Source organism: Limulus polyphemus, unplaced genomic scaffold (genome assembly GCF_000517525.1).
Source record: "Limulus polyphemus unplaced genomic scaffold, Limulus_polyphemus-2.1.2 Scaffold1703, whole genome shotgun sequence".
Lineage (NCBI taxonomy): Eukaryota > Metazoa > Arthropoda > Merostomata > Xiphosura > Limulidae > Limulus > Limulus polyphemus.
This window is the reverse complement of record NW_013667313.1, coordinates 40169-59546: the sequence shown is the minus strand read 5'-3', so window position 1 is coordinate 59546 and position 19378 is coordinate 40169. Positions and strand designations below refer to the sequence as shown.

The following is a 19378-nucleotide window of genomic DNA, read 5'->3' as shown; positions in this document are numbered from 1 at the left end:
AAAGTTTTCATCTATCCAATGATGTATTGTATAACATTATGTTCTGAAAAGTTAGATGTAAATTTTACTAAGAGTACCAACATCGTTCCCGTGGGAAAGTTAACAACTAGCTTGAATGAATTTGTAACGGCTCTTGTCGCACAGTTAGAATTTGTCTTCTTTTTGCATGTTATTAGTCTATGTTCTTTGGTGCATTATTTGATTAAATAAAAATGTAGTACATTACTACCATTAGTATAAAAAAGTAGGGTACAGTGTCATTGGCAATCGACAGAAAGAAAAAAAAGATGATTGGGTAAGTAATTTATTTCTTGTTTTTCATGTTCATTCTTTATTTATTATTATAAAAGTAACTAAAATGTACAAATAGGGATCATTTTAGGTTAGTTAAGATTAGAATAGGTAAAATAAATAATAATAATATAATACAAATTTTTCATGAGGCATGCCTGTGAGCAGCTCGTAGTAGCTTGTGGGTAATGTAATTCGATAGCCTAACATGAGCTGCACGTTCCCCAAGAGATTTACAACTTATAATGGTGCAAATAGTAGTTAGACATGGTTCAAAGGGCAATCACAAGGGCACTAGATCAATATAACTTAATTATAAATAGATGTATAATGTTATGAAATTAGAGCTATTTAGGATTAATGAATGCCGGTTTCATGTTACAATTTGAAGTCATTCTAGAAAGGTTAATTTAGGTTTATTTCGATTTTTTTTTTGGTGGTTATGAAGTCAGTCGAATTGACCGATCCTGTTTTGAGATAGGGTAGAGAAAATAACATATAAACCATAAGGATTTAGTGAAAAAAAATATTTGAAATGCATTTATGAGGTTTTAGGGATTACACAAAGAAATTTGAGCTTTTTGAGATGATGAAAAGTATTTTTAATTTTAACTTGAAAATTACTTTGCACATGGACTATTTAAAACAAATACTGAATATATTCATGGAAAAATCTTTATTTTAGTTTATTAAAAATACTTCACTAAGAAATATGACTTTTTGTATGTGAATGACTTGTAATATTAACTGAAAGACTGCCAAATTTTGTGAAGGTATACCCAATATATTGAAAGTTATAAGTATTAAATTTATACAGACTCTTAAACGAGTATGAAATGTCACGTGACTCCGTCAAAATGACTGACCCCCGTGTTGAGAGGGTTAAGCTGTATTTCGGTCTAAAAAATATATCTATATATAGATAAAAAAAGTTAAACATGAGCCCTGACATGGCAAGCTAAGGCCACCATGTGGTGATTGTGGACCCAGAGAAGAAGTTCCAGAATCTGAAAACACACACACCTGGATTTGGTACCCCTTTTTTTTTGGTGACATAAGTGATCACTGTGGAGTTGTTGGAGTGTACCAAAACCACTTTCCTCATCAGGAGAGAAAGGAAGTGGGACAATGCTTGAGTAACCATCATTAATTTAAGAACGTTGATATGGAGAGGAGACTCCTCGACCGACCAGAGACTGGAAATCTACTGAAAGCCAAGGTAAACACCTCAACCCCTTAAAGTTGTGTCAGAGAATAGATGCAAATCTAGATGAGGTGAAGAAAGCAAAACCCCCCGCCGTGGTCTCGTCCCTGTCTAGCCATCAAGCCAGGTCACCCCTGATTGGGGAAGGAAGGGTAAAAAGAGTGGTCCAAGAGACCCGAGTAGAAGTTCCACTAATCAAGGAGTGTCCACTGAAGGGAACACACGAGTTCAATTCATGGGAATGAGAGCTTCCGAGGAAACCCACATCTCCAAAGGAGATAGAACCTCTAGAGAGAATGTGAGGTGAGGGCCAAGTGGACTGCTTGCTCCATATCCCAAAGACAAAAAGGCTGGGCCTGAATGAAGTTGGAATTAAACAAAAAAATGAACAAGGTATTGAGTGGGGGTAAGAATGGACTTCTCCACCTTTATCAAAAATTCCACCCATGCTGTTGCTTGTAGAAGCAGACATGTGTGGTCTCTGGTCTGTGAATGGGAAGAAGCAAGCAGGAGCCAGTCATACATGTAATGATGAGTGTGAAGACCCATCGAGTGAAGATATCGGGTAAAGTTCTTACCACTGTACAAAACATATAAGGAGCTGAGATTAGTCCAAATAGTAGTGCCCTAAACTGGAATACTCAAATTCTAGCTATGAACAACTATCGTAGATGTGGGTACTGTGGGAAAGAACCCCGAATTATAGAGTATGAGGATAAAAATTGGTTTCTAGTATGAAGAATGTATGAAATGGAGCCAAAGCAAATCTCAGCCCTATGAACAGGAAAGAAACAAACACATCAGCAATGTAGCAATGCAAAAAATTAAGTCCTACACTGATGAGAAGTAGAATTATAAAGCACATATTTAACAATGACGAGAAAAAAAAGTTATTCAGATAGAACAAAAAATCAGATGTTACTAGTGAGAAGGATATGTAAAGAACAAACTATCTAAACATACCTAGTTAACAAAGTATGTCATAATAATGAATGTGTAAACCAACTAAAATTACCTAAAAAACAAAGTAATGATCAATATGTAACTTCGAATAATTCTAAGTTAACTTAGACGACAAAATACACATAAATATCTAATTTACCATAATCCGAGCACTAATGACATGAAATATTTAATTCTCCCATGTGTGAAGAAGGACAAAGCCACACAAAGGGCAATTGAGCTGAGCCTACCATGGGTATCCCAACCAGGTGCGAAGTGTGAAAGTAAAAAACTTACCACCAACCTACCGGGAGATCTGGAAGCAATAGGAAAAAAGGGGGAGAAGAACAAACCTCCACCAAAGTGAATGAGTGGAGACACAGCAACAGGAGCAGAAAAAAGAAAACTAGCAAAATCACTCTTGTCTTGAACATAGAGAAAAAAATGAATATGTGTTGACCTAAATAACCAGCTGTAAAAAAGGGTATGGAAGGTAAAATCTCCTGAAGAGGTGTTGAGTGCAATAAACCAAAATAAGAAGGTTCAAATTGTCTTCTCCTTGATTGTATTCTTATTCAGCAACATAGTCAGGTTGAAAAGGAGAAGAAATCACCAGCCAAACACATGAGAAAAATTTTCTTAGCAATGCTTAGAGGGCAGAAAGAATATCGAGAAAGCTTTGCGTGAAAGAAGTATCAGAATAAAAAACTGGAAGAATGTTTGCTTTTAATATGAACACCTCCATTAAATATAATAAAACCTATAAGGTAACACTAGCTAATGAATCATGACTTTAACTTTAGACCACATATTGGCAAAATAAACCAAACTTTAATTTTATTAATTACTATTGTCCTTTTTCCTTTACTTAAAAACTATTGCTGAAATGTACGTCAATTGTAAATTTCAAAATGCAGGATAAAGAGATAAACTTGGTAAAATTGTACATTTACATTTAAACTATTAATATAATGAAAACAAAAGAAAACATTTCAGGACATTTAATAACCGCATTTAAACACACGTTTTCTATACACAGTGAAAAAAAGAAGGCAGTTTAATGTATAACTCTGTAGAGTGAAACTTGATTATTTCATGCTTACACAAAAATATGATAGTAACCCAGTAATGATCACTGATAAAGTTGGGCAGAGCAGACTGTCATATTAGCCTTGTTTTGAAAACTATTTCTCTTACTGTCACACTTCATACTTTTTTTTTAAACCCACCTCTGGAGCAATATAGTCTGGAGTTCCACAAAAAGTTGTCGTTGTTCTGCAAGCAAGTATTCCCTCCTTACACATTCCAAAATCAGCAATCTTACAATGTCCATCACTATCTAGCATTATATTGTCTAATTTGAGATCCCTACAAATTGGTACAAGAAAAAAGTTAATCTCACTCTACAATTACCTAAATGCATATTTATTGAAAACATCTTGTTCTTGGGTTTATGAGGGTATCACTTCTTACACTTGTGACACAATCTTAATGATCAATTTAATGAATATTTACAAAAAAAAAAAATTCAAAAGTGTTCAATAAATACTAAAGATAATACTGCAACATTGCCATATGATACAATAAGTTGTGGTAATCATTTATAATTCTTATTAAATTTTATTTTATATTTTAATTTGCCTTTCTCTTTACCAACAATTAGTGTATTGTTACTTACGGTACTTACCTCTCCTCACAAAATTAGCTAGAATCCCACATCAAGGAGGAGGAGGAACCTGGGCGAGGGAATGACAGAAGTACCCCCCCCCCCAAAGCCTTCGAAAGATACCCCTGAAAATGAGAGATCCAAGATCTGAAAATTAGAAGAAGAGAACCGCATCACTTCTGAGCAGGTATACTCTTTGCTCATGTATGGAATGTGCAAGATATAAGGGCATAAAATGAGAGGAGCACATGTGAGTGGGAGAGAATGTAGTAGGAAAGTGATCCTAACCAGAGAAAGATATTGTAATTCAATCCCACAAGATAAAAGTGGGTAAAAAAGGATGTGCCCTTGGGTGTAGAGTGGCTAGGCCGTGGCAGACCATACTCTGCAAGTCAACTACATCCAAACAATCCTTGCGGGGTACTGACATCTATGCAAGGGTAGGATGAGGATCATACCATCTTCACCTAAAACCTAAGAACCGGAGATTATAACCCACACTGATTCCTGGGTGTGACACGAGTATTAATTCTGAGCTATCAATCCAGGAAATTGACATCTAGTATCAAAAGGATGTCTATCACATGGAATCAACTCCCTCATCTGCAGTACAAGCTGGGACCATTCAATGGCAATAACATCCCTGTAAGAAGAGAACGAGGGATAGTCAAGGACAGAACCGTAACAATCCCACATACCACTGCTGTGACCCACAACACAGACGGAGGAAATCAAGGGAGGAAGATAGACAATCCAAACCTGTGTGAGAACTTATGTTGAATGGTTCACTCTAATCCAAAACCTCCTCGTAGAGTACCAACATCCATGCAAAGGTAGGATGAGAGCTTCAAATAAAAGGGGTGAACTGCATTCTGACATCTCACTCTATGGTATTGATTATCACAAATAGGATGATATTACATCATCTACATCCAGAGAACACCACCACCTTACTCTGTAAATGAATGATTATTGTGTGGAACTCATTCAGCAGGGTGCCTCCATGGTCAACCACCCCAGCGGGATGGAACTGGACAGTGGCAAGAAATTCCTTACTTCACTCAAAGAAAGGAGGGTGACAATGAGGTGGAGAGTCCAGAGGAAGATTACCACCAGAGACAGTGCAATGGGTGACCACGGAACCTTATTTTGAAAAGCAGACCATACCGACTTATTCACTCTCATGGATGTGTAGCAATCCCCTTCTGCTTTAGCAATGCAGTCCATGGGTGGCCCGGTCTGGGATGGTTATGCTTATGATGCAGAATATAGTGAGGTTATTCACCATCAAGTGATCTTATGGAACATCTCATCTCGACGGTGAGAGTACGAAGCCATGGAAGATAAAGCGGGAGTCAACAAGGCCGTACAGTGCAGATTTAGAGTTAAGGAACACCTGTTCAGGCACCACTTGCTACGGAGCAGGATCTATGTGATATAAAGTACATAAAGGCCCAGGAAAGAAAGAAAGTATGAAGAAAAACTTACCTGTTAGAATCACACCAAAGTCTGAAAAATGGCCAAAGGTGGTAGATGAAACTCCGACGAATAGGAAACTACGATATGATGGAGATAGAGGGAGATGAACATACTTGGAGTGGTCCACATGCTGGATTGCAGAATCTCTTCCAATGGATGACGAAGACGAGAAGCTAAGGAAAAAGTGAAGAGTCGGATCTGATGGGAGGACACCTGGAACAAAGTCCAGGAGGAAGAAGGTAGAGAAGAATAGGCAAATCAAACCAAAAGGCAGACCCAATTGATAATGGTAGAAGGTGAAATATCAGGAAGGGAGAGGGATTGCAAGGGGATAAAGAGACAGGAACGTGTACCCCAAAAGGTAGAAGTACGAGCTACATAACTATGAAGATCCCTGACCAGACACAGAAGCATATCCGGATCCTGTCAAGAGTAAAGATGGGAAATAGAAGGAAGAAAAATAGGAGAAAAGAAGGAACCACTCTCCCAAGTTGCTGAGGTATTCGGAAGAAAGGAATGATCAAGATGCAGGAGAAGACTGGTAGGGTGATAAAGGGTACATGAAACGTCAATGTCAAAGAAATACGACCTTCAATGTCCACAGGCTAAGAGAAGAAGGAAATATATTTTAAGGGAAAGATGAAACATGGAACATGAGGAAAGAGGTTCAAATGTAGGATCAAATTAATTTCCCAATCCAGAAGAGCAGGATGCCTGGGAGGGCGATATATCCAGAAGGAACGCATGAGCATGGTAAGAACCAGGAAGTAAAAACCTTAAGGTATCGGGAAGAACAAAAGGAATGGGATAAGGCCACCCAATATCCAGAAAGTAAGGAGACTGAAGACCCACGATTGAACAGCCAGGTGAGAAATTATTCTACACAGGCCATGGTAGGCTTTGTTGATGGGAAACACCCTAATGGTAGACCAACAGTGGAATACCTTCCATTTGCATTGGTCACCTCCATGGAAGATGGATGGATGGAACTATCTAACAAGGAAACAACTCGATGTGTGTAAACGAATCATCTCACCAAGGACCGGACAAAGTTGGGAATGAAAGTTGGGATGTAGGATATGTGATTGAGGTTGATGAAGAAGGGAGGGAAAAAGCGGAAGAGGGTCAGAGGGAGAGAGGAGCATTTTCTATAACCTTGGAAACCAAGGCTGAACCTACCAATAAGGGAGCAATCAGAAAGACTCAACAAGGAATGGAGTGGACAAAAGAAATCACCTGATGAAATAATCAAATGGGTGGGTACGCATTAAGATACTTGTGTGACCAATCCTGGCTGAAAGCATCAACTTCCAGAGCCTGAGAATGAGGTAAAGATGACTAATAGAGATGTAACTAGGTGTTGAGGCCTGTAGCAAAGGCTTTCACGTGGGGAGAACCCCACCGATAGCAAAGATACCTGAAAATGAGGGGAGCTAATTCCCACTCTATGGAATATATCCAATTAGGGTGCGAAAGATGATCCACAACCATATTGAAAGTACCCGGCACATGACATGCTATAATGCAAATGTGATATGCGTGAGCCAAGTATAATAGATCCAACATCTGAAAACATACATCTCTGGACCCGGTGCCCCCTTGGTGGTTGATATATTACACCAGCATAAAATTGTTTGAATGAACCATCACCAGACACAAGAGCACTGATATGCAAAGATCTTTCCTCCACAGATCAATGGCCTGAAGCTTCCTGGTGATTGACCCATGCCCCCCATCTCTGAAGGGATTCATCTGTGAAAAGATGTAGATCTGGATGAGGGGAGGAAGCAGCATGCCCACTGATGTATGGGTTTGCCCAGCCACCAATGCAAATCGTCTTGCAGGGAAGGAGGAAGGGAAATGGGGGTGGAAAGATGATCCTAAGCAAGATTCCATCATTTGTGAAGTGCCCACTGAAGGGAACTCATATGGGCACGACCAAGAGGGACCAGTGCTGTCATGGAAGACCACATCCTCAAAAGCAATAGCACTTCGCGAGCAGTAAGTAACTGATCTGAGAGGGCGTGGTGAACTAAAAGTTCCATTGAATGAAGTCGTAAAGGAGAAGGCAGTGTTTGACTGATATTCACGTCAAAAAAGACCCCCAAATGACAAGATATTGAGTGGGTATGAGGAAGGACTTCTCCAATTTGATCAACTAGCCCACCTGAGTTGCCACAGAAAGTATGATTGGCAGATTCCTGTTTGGAATGAGCCAGTTGTCCAAACAATAATGAAATCGCAGCCCCAGAACATGGAGATGATGTGCAAAAGCCCAGACTATTTGACAAAAATGTAAGGTGCTAAGGCAAGACCAAAGGGGAGGGCCCAAAATTGGTAAACCACCCTGAGATGGACAAACCGAAGATAAGGACAAGACTATGTGTAGGTAAGTGTTGGATACATCCATTTTTGTCATCCACAACCCTGGAGAAAATGCCCATCTTAGAGTAAGAAAAGACTCCAAGGTGAACTTGGGTAGTGATATGAAGCAGTTGAGGTGAAATAAATCGATTACCAGCCATCAATCCCCAGTTTTTCTTGGAGACAGCAAAAAGGCATAAAAAATCCCCTGGAAGGATGGGGAACAGTTCTGATTGCTTGCTGCAAGAGAAATTCCTGAACCACTTCTAACAGACGCTGGCTGGTCACGGAATCTAGAGGAGGAGTGTAGGAAATGAGGTAAAGAGAAACTGGAGGTGGGGAAAAATCTGAACAATGAATTCTTTTGACAGATCTTGAAACACCCATTGATCATCGATGAAGGGATACCAGTGATCAAGAAACTTTAACAGTCACGCTCCCACTGGACCCAAACCTAATGGTTAGTTACCGGAGCTATTGGCGATGGGGGATACGTCATCGAGAAAGGCTATGAGAAAAAGTACCCCGAGTAGAAGGAATGGGTAAAGGTTGGGAAGGGGAAGGATGGGAAACAGGAATTGGAGGCATATGAGGCTCTGACTGAGACAAACGGGCTACAATATTTGTAAGGGTGGATTGTTGGAGGACCATATCAAAGATGTAATGTCTCAGAAATGGGGTCATACATAAGTCCCTGAGATATGTCGAGGATAAACAAATCCAAGCCAAAATGGCATCACGACTTATAAGGTCCCAACAACAAAGAAACCATGTACGTAATGCCAGAGCCAAAGATGATGTGCGGGCTAAAGTGGAGGAGTGAAGGGCCAGGGTACCTGCATAAAACCCCTCAGGATTTCTGTGGAGAGCCTCAGATAAGAGGCGTATGGAAGAAAGATACAGTAAGAGGTTGGTAAGAATATTGGGCATGGGTAAGACTAACATTTGATTTTGAAGCTGCCCCCCCCCACCCCCAATAGGTAATAAGGAACCTAACAACTGTTGGTCTAAAAATGAATAATCTGCCCGATGGTAAGAAACGGCGACCTCGGGGGGTGGCAGCAGGCTAATCCCCTCACTCAATTGCAAGGCAAATTGATCAGCATGAACCCAAATATCAGGGGAGGGAGGAAAAATCAAAAAGAGTTGGGAAGATTGTTCATGCAATAAGGAAGGATGAGGTGAAGGTGAATAAGAAATAAGTGTAAGGGATAAAACATCACAAACCTGCAACACAAAATCCAGAAAATCCAAATTAGGCCTAGGAGATTCCTCAGGTTGGAAATGAGAAAGAACAGCAGACTCTGTAGGCAGAAAAAGACGATCAAAGTCCTCATCAACCTGCACAGGCTCAGCCGGCTCAGAAGGAGCCTGGGCAATGTCTGGGGACAAAAGTTGGCCCATGTAATGTACAATCTCTCGACGTATAAAAGCAGATAAATCCACTGTTGGGTTGCCCGCACCTGTGGCCTCAGAAAAAACGCTAGTCGCTGGTGTAACCCTCAAAGTAGTAATGTTAACTTTGGAATTCAATGCACAGAAAAGGCTCACCAACTTTGAGTGCAGAAATAAAGTGACTAGAATTCTGATAATTACTAATATATTAATTGGGTTGAATGAAAGCAAATTAAGTAAAAAATAGTCACATTGTGAGGAAAACCTGAAACATTAAGCACAGAAAAGAGCACATCTAAACTCAAACGCTGCCAAAATAGTTCGGTAGAGGAGGTCACATGTGTCATGAGAGCACATCATTCTCCTATTGGTTAGGAGCTGACGCATGCTGATTTGCATGAGAGACATGTTGGAATATATCAATTCCAATAGGGGGGAGCAGAAGGCTTGTGGTATGCATAAATAAAAAGTTCGAATATAGAAGGCAGCACTGAACGAGAATAGCTAATTTTGTAAGAGGTAAGTAGCATATCAGAATTGTTTAAAATTTTGTGTGTCTAATTTCTTTGTAAATAACAGCTAGTGAGCTTTTGAAAAAAATTACAACAACACTCTTGATGTTAAGTTAAGTAACTATGAAATGTGAAACTTAATAAATCTATATATTGAAATAATATTGATCATTAGTACAATAGTTATATGAAGGCCAAAACATGTAAAAACAGTCATATAAAAATTAAAGATATCAAAATAATTATTAAAATAAATGTAACTAATAAAAAGTGTTTCAGCAGGAAAAAGTTTACAACAAAATCTTTTAACCTGTATATCACTCCTCGTTTGTGTAGAAACATTAGGGCAAGTGTGACTTCTGCTGCATAGAATCTTGCACGAGGTTCATCAAATTTTCTAGCCCTTTGAATTTGGAACATCAAATCACCTCCATTAACATACTCCATGACAAAAAACAGTCGATCCTACAAGTACAATAAAATTCAGCTTAGAAGCATGCAGGATTATCTAAAAGCTATATAATCATAACATGAGAAAAACAAAGTAGAAAATTCTCACAAGGCTCCAAACAACATATTAAAAGGCAACAGTATAAAAATCACAAAATAATGCTAAAATTTTCAGTCTTGCTTGGAAAACCATTTATACAGAGCAAAGAAAATCTGTAACAATTCTCAAATGGCAAAAGAAACAAAAACCCTCAAACAAGTTCTAAAATCCAATAGTTACCAACAAAATTTCATAGACTATTCACTAAGAGTAGTTCAGTTTTGAGTTGTAAGTTTTAATTAGTTGGCACCAGTTATACTAAATTGATGATTGGTCAACCTCCAATATTAAGTTACTTGAAATAAAAATGTGTAACTATGTATTTAATAATTTCTGAATATCTGATTTAATACATGTGTAAATAATTTTTTATGGTTATTTATCCTTCATGGCTGTAATTTTATCAATTCAAATAAAAAAATAAATAAAAATCGCTTCATATAGCATTCAAAATCCCACAATCATTGCTACCAGTTTAACACACATCCTGAAACTAAACTACAAAATCAGGAAATTTGCTGAAAATTCAACAATCAAGTCTTCCTCTAAAACAGGACCCACACTCAAAAACCTGCTGATGAAAGTCAAACAACCATAAGAAAATCAACAAAAGAAACACCTGATCTATAAGGTAGCTTGTTTTTGTGAACAGTTATGAAAAAAATGGATAAAGCCAATAGACAAAGAATGAAAGAACACAGAGCATTGAGACTCTTATATATAAAATTGTTCATAGCACAGCATACCTAAGAAATTAAACACACCCTACAAAAGGACAAAGTAAAAGTTTTAGACACATAAAAACATGGAAAATCAAAGAAGCAAGTGATATACAAGCCTGAAAACTAGCCTCCAACACATACTATCAAACTATCAAACATTAGAACCCTATACTTAAGTAAATCACAGCCAAGCTCCAACCAGGACCAAGCTAAATAAACAACAGGAAACACCCAACCAAACAGTTCTCTTCTAGGACTATGCTACACAATCAATAATGAAGACGAAACAAACACAGCTCTCTGTAAGGACCATGCTCCAATCATCTACTTAGGAAAATCACATTACCCCAGAAACATTGACCTAACGTAGGCCTCAGCATAGACTGAAAGGTTATGCAAAAAAGAATATGTCAGGCAATTTTCTATCTTTAGAAGATTCCCAAGATGCACAAAACACTACCAAAACCTACTAAGAAGTTTTGATTTAATGTAACAACACTAATACCATCAATAAACTTTATCTATACTAAGAAAATTCTGTAAGTTCCAGGAACATTTTTAATTCAGTCATTAATGCTGATTATAAAACAGGCCAAATTCATTTTTATGGAGAAATATATTAGTTTTATTTTTTTCCCCATTTAATATAATAAAAATAATATACTATACTACTAATATCAAATCCAAAATGTTAAAATAAATTACATTTTGAAAAAATACAGAGATCAAATAAAGTGATAGGGTTTTATCAGCTTTTTTGTTCAATGTGACTTACCAAACATTTTGAATCCTAGGTGTTCTTTACTATCATGAGCATATTTCTTTTAGTGTCATAACATGAAATTTTTAATTTTACTACGTTAAGCAGTACTAGTTGATCATGCTGCCCATGTTTTGAAGAGTGCATGGCTCTCTTTCGGTATCATACATACAACCCCTGTATCTGTGTTTCATGTGGAAATACTATGTCAGGACTCAGAATAAGTTATAGTTTCTAATTCCTGTACAATCTTCCCAATTTATTTTAACAATGGTCAAGGAATTGTATCAGTAATATTATATTTTATAAAATAAACTCACCTCAGTTTGAAAACTACAATACAGAGCTGTCAAAAAAGGATGACAAGCTGCAAGTGTTAAAACTCGCTTCTCTGCCATTGTGCATTCCACATCATCATCTTGTAAGATAACATATTTCTTTAAGATCTTGATAGCATAGACTTCATCAGTTCCCTTCCTTTCGGCTAATAGAACCTGATATAGGAATTCAAACAGAAATTCTTGTTTTTCATTTTTTTATAATTTGTAAAATCTGAATATTTTTCATTAGTTACTAATACCTGACAAAAACAAATTTTAATAATTCATCAGAGCATACTTTTTATTTAAACTTTACAACCAACCATTTACTGCTGTTTCTTAATAAAAGTGACTGTTCAGTTACAGAAATAAAAATCTTAAGTAAACTTTAAAGTTCTTCCTTAGTTGAAATTTCTCAAGATCCAAGATGAAATTCACTAAAGATGAGGTAACTTTTAACAACTGCCACACACGCCACTCCGGCATTTGGATATGATTTAAAAAAAAAGTCATACTGAAAAGGTTTGGGCTGTTTTGATTAGAGAAAAAGAAAATGTTTGGCACTATTTTGGAGGTCTAAGTCATTGGACCAGACCCGGGACCAAGAAGAAGTTAACTTGTAGATGTAAAGTACAACAATGTACAATGAAACATGCTTAAAATGTTCTCGATGTGGTTGTGAATGTGATTGCTTAAGTGTAGCAATTAAACTAAACTGTGGTTCCAGGTTAGAATAACTTATTAGAAGATATCCCAATCAATTTGACATACCAGCTAAATTGGAGATTTGTCAAATGATTACTGCATTGACAGCAAAACATAAAAAATAGGCATAATAGTATCATTATCTTCAAAAATAGTTTTTGAATCATATGTAAGAGATCATTAGTTTCAATATTTTGTGAAAATAACAGCACATTAAAGCCCACAGATGCAGTGTTGAAGTTGGAGCAGATATATGATGTATTACAAGATGATGTCCCTGGCAATTTTCAAATTAAAAATGCCATTTCTAAAACGAAGGTAAATATAAGAAGGATGGTATAATTACCAGTATGATATCACAATAGTATAATCCATATAGATTTCATCATATCATATTTTCATTAATATTTAGATTTTTTTTTTTTGAAGTTGTGCTGAGATTCATTCATTAAGATCTAATGAAATAACCCTAAATCCCCAGTTTCTGGAATGACCCCACTGTTGACCATCCTAGGCTCAGTACTAAAAGATGCTGGGTTGGCTTGTGTGGCAGATGATAATTTGTTTAGCCTTATTTTTTTTAGGGTTGTATTATGCCATGTAACTTCAGGCATACAAATAAAATTTTATAATAATGTAAAAGAGGTGATGTTTATAAGTAACAGAAACATACTTTTTGACTAAACAAATGTAAAAATAAATCTTGACAGTTGAGCATGTTACATGAACTTAAGTGGTAATGTTCTCTTAAAAAATGTATATCTTTCTGTCAAAGAAAGTGAATTTTTTTTTTATTACTTCATATTTAAAATTAATCAGAATTCATACATTGACAAATACATAGAGCATCAATGAACTTTCTCTGAACACAGAGTAAAAATAACACTATATACCAATACCTAAAGTTAGTTCAGCATTTCTGTTACATAATAAAATGTATTGTTATTCATACATCTTTATTATATAACTTAAAATTCAAAACAATGATTCTTAAGAGTCCATTTTTACACTGTACAAGGTACCACTTAGAGCTTTTTCATCAGCTCAAAAACATTTTTGTTGTATAAATTGCTTAGGATTTATTGACAATTTCATTTCATTTTGAATACAGATTTTTTTCAAGTTTATAATTTTGAAATAAAGTTTAGAAATACAATTTTCATTAAACATTTCCATAAAAATCCACACATATTTAGTTTTGATTTTACACTATCTTCAGATGTACTAACTAAAATTAATGAAAGGTAGGTTATAAAGGAAAATCTCTTCCTTCAAGGTCAATAATTGTTGGCTAACTTGGCAAAAACTCACTTTTTTTTAACAAGAAAGTCAAAGATAAACATGCATTTTATCATGAATTTGGTATGATTCATAATTATAGCCACCTTTCTCAATAATGTCATATTCATCACTTACATACACAAGCAAATCTATATTTGGTTGTGAAATTTCCATGATATACTTTTTGGTAACTACCCCCACTTTAACAAACTAATATTACATATCACATTATGACTAAGTTAAAACTCCTCAAGTTTTTACATGTGTGGTCTTTTATGTACAAAAATCATGTGCTTACCTTTCCAAAATTACCCTTGCCCAAAACCTTTAAGAAATTGAAGTCACTGAGTCCAAACTTTTGAGAATCTCTTTCTTCTGTGCTATAAGACTGAGTTGTTGACTCAAGGTTTTGTGGTCCTTGCTCACCTTCAGTAAGCAATGTACTTTGCTGCATGTCAAAACAAAGTCTTTTAAGCTCTTCAGCAGCTACCTGCATGTCTAAAGGTGGGGCACTGCTATTGGCTGTAAGAAGAGGAAATCTTATCTTTTTAACTACCCCTATACAATAAATTTCACAATAGTAGATATTTAAACAAAACTTACCTTTTCAGAAAGACTAATTGAAAAACAAAATTACCTGTCTGTACTTCAAACTGATCACAAGTAGAAGATAAGGAGCCCTCTGCTCCTGGTCGCATTAATCTATTTTGAGTTTCACTGATTGATGTCTGGAAAAGAAAAAAACTAATTGTAAAGAATGTAAAAATACACTGCTATTCATAAATATTTTACTGTGGAAGATGGAATCCTCCTTAAAAAACACCAGTTTAAAATATCAGTTTGATACATAAAACATTGTTTCTATTTCAATAAACTGACTTAAATTCCCATGAAGTCCTTTTTTAATATACATCCACCTCACTTCCAGGTCAAAGATAGTATATTTAAAGCATGTAGCAAACAAAATATATCATAAAGAAATAAGATATATTTATATAACATGATTATTGCTTCAGATACACTGAAAATAATAAGTTACTAGTATGTGTGGTATTGATGCAATTCTAACCTAGCTAGTTAGATAAATATTTGTTATAACAGATCTTCTATTTATACAAATATTTTTAACATTTTACTAAAGATACAAAAATTTAATAACAAATTTCACTACAGAGTGTCCAAAAAGTGATTTACAGATTTTCTTAATTTCAGATACTTGACTGATCATGGTGCTGTCAAAGCGTGAAAAGGATGAGTTAATCCTGCTGCTAATACAAACGTATTTTGAATTAAAAGGACAGCAGGTGGAACACATTCTGTAAAATTCATTGAAGTGCCTATGGTTCCAGACTTTTTGTACACCCTAAAGATTGTTAGAGGCTAAAAAAAAAAGAACGTGTAAAATAAAAAAATAATTTTTCTATGGTTCTTGTTAATGTATGTCATATGACATGGTAAACTTTTCCTTAACTTGGTCAGTGAAACTATATTTACCTTCTTTTTCCTTTTGGCTAACTTATCACAAGAGATTCCCATTGCACAAAGAATCTCAGCCAATTGCTTTGGATTTATACCACAATTATTGGCCACATTCTTGTGGCACCGCTTGTGAACATTCATTTTACAAGCTGTAAAAATACAAACAACATTTTTTTTTCAATTCATACCCCTGAATATGCAGCTTAGATGTTTCATATGTAAAAATAAGTATACAGCACTTAATATTTGTTATTATGAACTTATATTCAAATGATTTTAAAATTCTAAAACTAAACATTAATTAAAATCTTTTTGTAATTTCTCTACAGAGATAATCTGCTTTATAAACAAATAACAGGGCACCAATGGCAAGTTATTTTCATAGCATAAGTATTTATTGTATATCATTTAATTGCACAACAGAAACCAGATTATGGGCATTGCAATATAGCACAAACCTATATTGTTTTAATATAATTCCTTAAAAAAAGAGATTAAAAACCACAAGGGTTGTATCTGTAATTATTTTAAAATTAGTTCAGAGACAATTTATTATTTTTTAAAGAATGTCTTTTTATAAATATAAATTAGGTTTGAAAAAAAACATAATATTTTATCAAGTCACTACTGTTAGCTCCGTATTTCATGTATAAAAAAGTTTCAAATACTGCTAGAAAGTTATATTTTTCATTGTTTATTAAATATGTTGCAAACTGTCAATGTACATGAGTACATTTAATCTTTAGATATGGGGCTAGAGGACTGGAAAGCAAAATGGTTGATTTGATTTTAAAATTGCAATATACAATCACTCAAGTACAGTATAGTATGCTTTTGTTGTTCTTGTTTTGTGTATAAATATTGTAAAAAAAATATACTGTTAATATAGATTTTAACGACTGCACATAAAAACTCAAAAATAAAGCTAACATAAAAAACAAATATATTTTCATACCTTCACATTGCAAGCCTTGTTTGAAAAGTCCATATAGCATAGAACCACAATGATCACAGAAAGTTGGTCTTTTGTAATTATGAACCAAGAACCTATGAGGGACGTTGATATTAAAACGGCTACCAACCTACATGCCAAAAAGAACAATAATTATCACAGGTAGTTGTTTTTTTTAATTAGAAAAACAAGTTGTAGTTCTGAAGCAAAAGACAGAGGTTTAGAAAATATGATATTTAGTCATTAAAAACATTAAAATATTTTTTAACTGTCTTGAATCTGTCATTCTACCTCTCAACATAATCATGCTCATTTAAATTACTGGAAAACTAGTAGCCATAAAGTAAATTTATTCTTTTATAAAGTAAAAAATATGCAATTCTTGAACTATAAAGTTAAATTTAGACTAATTCTACAATATTTTAACTGTTTTATTAAGTTTAAAAAAATCATTATTTTGTCTTTCAAGTTATTTTGAAAGCTGTATAAAGTATATGGCAGGAAAATTTTGAGAATAAAAACATCAACTGTGAAAAACAATTCTAAACTTTAGAAGCCAGGTGATGCTTTTACGATTTATCAACTGGCATGAGAATAAGAATAGAGATTAGTACAATAATTATTCACATATGGGTGTTGTGTGTAGGTTGTAGCTTATTTAACTATGAGTTTTTAATATTTATGTGTATAGAAATAGCCAGCAATGATAATTAATGATCTTCAAAGAAGTGGAAAACATTATATACAATATAAACAACATTGAGCAGCTTTGAATGCTGTCAGTTTGCACCTTTCATTTCTTATCACATAACCCAAAAAGAATAAATGTTTTAAATTGCTATTTTTTTAAATTTTACAAAATTAAAGACTATTATACTACAAATCATGAAAAACAAAAGAAGAAGATTTTACAACATTTCCTACCTCCTCATTAGTTGTATCTTTCATTCCAGGGCATTTTGTCACCACAAATTCATGGCATCTTTTGTGCACAACACAGGTGCATACTATTAAAAATATTTGTCATAAAACTTTGCTAATCATGTACAAAACAAACTTTATAAATAATATGACAACAACTTCAACCATGTCAATTAGCCATGAGATCATCAATATCTACCACAATGTATGGGACACTTTAGCAATCATATTAATACATCTATATTTATTTTGAACTAAAAAAATCTTTATCTACTGTTACATAACAGTAAATGGAAAAATATACTCTGATCATTGCAAAGACAAAAAAAAGGTTCCAAATAAATACCCTTCATAACCTTGTGTAAAAAAAAATGCCAAAGGAATTATTCTTTTTATATAAGCAATTCTTCTAAAATTTCTATGAAATTACCATCAGTATGTAATTGCTACAATCCTATAAGTAACATCACATTTCTACTCCAAATTACCAGAAATACTTGTTTGATATTTAAACAAAAATAAATGGTTTGTCAGTATTTTAATACTCCTTCAAGTAATTAAATCTTTTAAGTGTTTTTAAATAAAGTACAAAGCAAACTGATATGTTTAATGAATATTTTAACACATTTCTAAAATTCTTTAACTATCTGAGAATGATCTAAATGTATTAAATGAATTTTTTGCTTTTATAATTAATGAACACTCCCCCATAAAATTAATTAGATATTATACATGGGAAACAGTCTTCATAATAAATAATGTCACACTCAACATTAAAAACTGTTAATCAAACAAGTTAAACATTTTGTCATTTTTTAGCAGATAAAAATTAGTAGAAAGTAAAAAATCTCCTGTATTGTAAAGTAAGTTCTATTCTGTGTATTTGATATGTCTCAAGAACCGTTTAAAACACCATTTACTTGGTAGTTACAGGCTTAATTGCTTTACATAAGAACTAATGCTAAAAATAATAACAGAGGGAAAATACTGTTTTTATATTGCTACAAAAGAAAGTGATATTTCACAGTTATTTACAGATAGACCAGTGGTGGGATTCAAATATTTTAACAACAGGTTCTCTCACAAGCAGCATGTAAAAATATTAGATATTAAAAAAAAGGAGAGGCCAGAAAGCCCCCCCCCATCACTGAGAAAATAAAAATAGGCCGTCACGGTTAGTGTTTAAGATTCTTGAGAAACTTTCAATTAAAAAAGTGTTTTATAATCTTTCAACTTAACAAAATTCAAATCTTTATTAATTTCTTCCATACGTAATACGTTAAAAAATATATTTCAAAAAAGTAAAGTAGAAAAAACAAAAAAATAAATAAAATGGATAGTAACAGGTGAAAAACAAAGAAATGAATTATTAGAGAAAAGGGTCCTGTTATATTTGGAGCGAAAACACAAAAAATTATATTTCTTAAAAATTTAAAAATGTATTAAACTAATGCATAGATGATAGATCTATCATCTAACAATTTTTATAAATTATTGGGGAAAAATATTTTCTAATGCAATTTCGTGCTTGCCAATTATTAGCATAACATTTCAATTTTCATAGCTGTATAAGGTATATTAATTATATAGATCTATGGGGCCTAGAGCTATGTATATAGATGATCTAACCTTAGGTATAATAATAATAGATTAACGTAATTATTTAGATAAGAATCTGTAGAAAAAGCGTTCACCCGCTGGCTAATAATTCAGCACAGATTTACACTCACACGTAGGCCTAGGACGCTTGGCCTATAGTAGATGATATAACTAAGTTAGATCTAATAACTTAGATAAGATCATAAGAATCTGTATAAAAAAACACTTTCCTGCTG

General features: G+C 34.3%; 1 protein-coding gene across 1 annotated transcript in view; it reads right to left on the bottom strand.

Annotated features, from left to right (window-relative positions):
- The window catches only part of LOC106464630 (calcium-independent protein kinase C-like), an 83696-nt gene that overhangs the window by 25418 nt on the left and 38900 nt on the right, over nucleotides 1–19378 (bottom strand). The window contains exons 6-13 of the mRNA XM_022392358.1: nucleotides 17547–17629; nucleotides 16626–16752; nucleotides 15686–15819; nucleotides 14829–14919; nucleotides 14490–14713; nucleotides 12206–12379; nucleotides 10164–10318; nucleotides 3667–3805 (exon numbers count right to left, since the gene is read on the bottom strand). Of these exons, the coding sequence (XP_022248066.1) occupies nucleotides 3667–3805; nucleotides 10164–10318; nucleotides 12206–12379; nucleotides 14490–14713; nucleotides 14829–14919; nucleotides 15686–15819; nucleotides 16626–16752; nucleotides 17547–17629 (1127 nt within the window). The remainder of the gene's footprint in view (nucleotides 1–3666; nucleotides 3806–10163; nucleotides 10319–12205; nucleotides 12380–14489; nucleotides 14714–14828; nucleotides 14920–15685; nucleotides 15820–16625; nucleotides 16753–17546; nucleotides 17630–19378) is intronic.